Source organism: Perkinsus marinus (assembly GCF_000006405.1).
Source record: "Perkinsus marinus ATCC 50983 genomic scaffold scf_1104296933698, whole genome shotgun sequence".
Taxonomy (NCBI): Eukaryota; Perkinsozoa; order Perkinsida; family Perkinsidae; genus Perkinsus; species Perkinsus marinus.
The window spans coordinates 11,227-15,102 of NW_003215060.1; the positions used below are offsets into that span (position 1 = coordinate 11,227).

The 3,876-nt window shown below is 45.2% G+C and overlaps 1 protein-coding gene across 1 annotated transcript; it reads right to left on the minus strand.

Moving 5' to 3' along the window:
• Positions 1-2,416: 2,416 nt before the first annotated feature.
• Pmar_PMAR016520 (conserved hypothetical protein) lies at positions 2,417-3,493 on the minus strand (the record flags this gene model as incomplete). Its single annotated transcript, XM_002785148.1, has 5 exons — positions 2,417-2,558; positions 2,604-2,644; positions 2,686-2,911; positions 3,016-3,215; positions 3,260-3,493. The coding sequence occupies 5 exons, from the start codon at positions 3,491-3,493 to the stop codon at positions 2,417-2,419; spliced, it is 843 nt and encodes a 280-aa protein (XP_002785194.1).
• Positions 3,494-3,876: the final 383 nt, after the last annotated feature.

Sequence of the window (3,876 nt, forward strand, 5' to 3'; positions counted from 1 at the left end):
CTATGTGGGGCCCCCTACACAGCCGAGCCATGAGCTTTGAGCCGACACCTCATATTGTTACATCGGGAATAGCGGTATAGAAAGTTGCATATACTTCTCACGCGCCACGAAATAGGTCTTAGAATAATTAAAATACAGATATATTTAAATAATATAAAAACTTTATTTTATCTTACCCGAGATTCGATCCGGGGACCTTCCGGTCGTCAGCCGCGGCGCATACCACTAGACCAATCCCACCTTAAGATTGCAAGTGACGATTTTTGAGCGGACATCCTAACGGAGAATCTTAAATCGATTATAGCTCCTACCACAAGCTATAAACCAGAAAACGGGTGATGCCATTGTTCCTAAAATTCGATAAGGATTCGTTTGGTACTAGTCCCGACTCGATATTATGGGTAGATCGCGAAATAGACCAAGATCGAGACCATCTTCGATGTGTATAAATTGGCTCTCATAACGCGCAGAGGGGCCCTGCCCTCGCGCTACACAAAAAAAGCGAAAAATGGTTTCCTCCACCTAGCCCGTAGAGGACTCCCTTTCGGGAGAAATTGGCGTATATGACTGGGGACCTTCATATGAGATACTGTAAACACTGGCCGATGGTTCACCGGCGGTGAATTCAAGTGAAAAGTTGGCTTCCGGTGCTGAGTAGTCAGAGTCACAGAGTCCAGGTGTCGGCCCACTCGTCACTCCTATATCCTGACGATGTTGGGCCGACATTGCTACTGACTCGCTGTTGAGCCGACGCTTTGCTATCGATCACGGGATCGATAGCTGGGCGATCTCCACTAGATTCTGGGGTCCCCGGTGTGAGAAGGGCCGTGAATCCCGCTAAAGCGCGGACCCCCACGAACCCGGTGGAATTCGAACCTCCGACCTGCTTGAAGGAAGTTTGGGCGCTTACCACTACACTAATTCGTACTCTACTTAAAACTGCCGTGGATATACCGACAGAGTGAATATAATTATGTTAAAAAATACGAATTTAAGATTCGAACGTGGATCGCCTGCATGACATACTGACGCACTAACCACTCTACACTATTACAGACTTGTTAGATATAATTGCACTCTGAGACCGACCGGGAAAATGTACTGGTCACGAGTATTGAATATTCTACTGATCAATTCGTTCAATGATGCCTATCTACGTATTCTGCTCTGGAAGAAGCAGACGATTACAAATCACTGATTACATGACTAACTAACGCGGTTTAACATCGAAAATGAACTGAACCACTAAACTGATAATCTATATTGGGTGCAACATAATAAACATTACTAACGCTGCGAACAAGTCGTCCTATTCAGTATTTGACAACTCCATTGCAACGTCTTTATCACACTACGCATTGCCATAGTGAAAGAATTGGGCGCTCAACTTTGCGTGGGAACAGTGTGTGCTAATCAATCACGGAGCATATCTCTGATCGAGATAATCCTAAACTCTCTCTCCAACGTTTTATCCCCTTTATCACCTTTGATTACCCAAATTTACCATTCGTGTTTTCCTCAGCTTTGTTGATGACCCCGTGACGATCCATGTAATATCCGAATCCTGCGGCAAGAACAATGTTCCTATTGTTCCACTATCGGCTTCCACCGAAGCAAACGGGGAGTTGATAACTTACGAAAGATAGCGAAAGAAACTCTCCAACCGGATGAATGAAATCGGAGTACGACCAAAACCTGATGCAATGCGTAAGAATAATTTTACCGTCAACATTCTACTCTATTCTTCCTTTCCATCCATTAATGATCTCAGTAGCCAAATATTTCCAACACCAACTCGGAAACTCATTAGTCAACTACTCTTCGGAAAACGACCTCGCACCTTCGCACCATCACCTAACAACTACGGTAAAAAAGTACACTCCACTAATTAGTGCACAAGGCAATTTGCGTCCTACAAGTGTCAGAGGATAATGAAAAATAGATCATATCGCTGAATCGGGTTTTCGATTATGATCACTGAACGTGGGATAAAAAGCAAAGTTTGAATCTCGTTCCTCGACTACATATTGAGAGCAGTTTACAGTGTAAACTTTACACTTCCGTCTCAACTTTGCGAACTGCTCCCTTTTGATAGTCACCAGTTGTGCCAATACGCTTGGCAGACATTGCAAGAAAACGACCATTGAATGGAAAACTTACTTCACTGCTAAGTAACAAAACCGTAGTATAACAGATTAGAAACAGACATATCATGGGTTCAGGAGTATTCATAATAAAGTCACACATGCTCAGTATGTCCAACTGGGTGAGCGAGAGAGCAACAAAATTGACGAATAGGACTACCGATAAGTTATCGGCGATAACCTAAACAAACATACATAAACTAGGAGAGCATAGTGACGATCTTGTGTGGAAAACAAAAATTACACTTGTCTCACTCGATTCTCATTAGCATTCAAAAGTCATGCTTGCAAAATTGCTCTAGTCGATACTCAGCCTGTCGACACAACGCTCTCTTCGGATCTATGTTGATCCTCATTATCTCCGGAGCCATCTCGGTCGTTATTTTGGGGAAGTTGTCTCCGTGGGTCAAACACCTGAAAACAATCGTGATTTTATGATAAGCTTCGAGTATTCCGCACCGAGCCGGCGAATGGAACGTAGGCTGGAGGATTATTCTGACCTGTACAGGAAAAAATGACATTTCCGGACTAAATGAATCACGCTACCCGCTCTGGATGCATTTCCGACATTGTTGTTGGCGCTACGACGAGGCTGATTGCCGTCACTAGCAGCCTGATTGTTGCGGGCATTAGTAGCCTGGTTGTTCCCGCCGTTAGTAATCTCATTGTTGCCACCATTACCAGCTTGGCTGTCATTGTTGCCACCATTACCAGCTTGCCTATCATTGTTGCCATTGCCCAGTTGGCGAACAGGCTCACCGTTGTATCTAAAACGTGAAAAAAACGTGAAAAAAACGTGAAAATTATTCAGCGTGACGCACAATTCACATCACTTGTCACGTGAGGTCACGAACCATATGATTTAACTCACTTAAGGTTTTCCAAATCTCGCTCGAACGAGGTTGGAGACAACATGAAGAGGTGGTGGCGAAGTGGCTTATGCATCTCGTTATCGGTAGTGGCCGCCTTACTCCATAAGCAGATGGTAAAGCCACCATTACGATTTATAGTAGCCACCACTTCATCAGCCCGATCCTCCAGAGCGAACATATCCAACTGAGTCTCTTTGATCTGATAAAAAAAGCTATGAGAATCAATTTGGGGCAGCCTTTTACGCTCCGAGCAGCTGCTGTGACGAAAAGCTCAGTGACATAGTTACTGGTTATAGTGAACTCGTCGTATTGCTTGAGCTTATCAGCGGATATGACGATTGTTAGTGTCCATTTCGTACTCTTGGCCCCCGAGACGCAACCACAAACCTTGTATTGCCCATCACACAAAATACCCTCACAAACACTTTCGGCACTCATCCCCACTCTGTGGAGCTGTATTTGGCAGCCACGCAACATAGTGTAGTGGTAGTTCTCCGTTACACCCGAGGGTAAGCAAGTGGTTTCGGGCTCGGCATCAGGGGCTAGCTGAGCGGGCGTGATCGGATCGAAACTCCCCACAATCTTTGTGGAACACCTCTGTAGTTGGCCACAGCCATACGGCTGAGAGATGCACACTACCGACCCTATCTTGAAGTGCTGTAGGTGCGTCCCCAACAGCTTACTGGTTTCGCCGGCGTCACGGGTGAGGATGCAAAAAGGGGTCGAGGTGGTCAAATCGCAGAGCAAAACGAACCGATTATAGCTTTGTTCCACTAAGGAACGTTTATTGCCATTTTGAGAGCCCGTTTGAAATCTAATGAGCCGAGGTTTTTCAGCCTTCTTCACATGCAACAACCGGC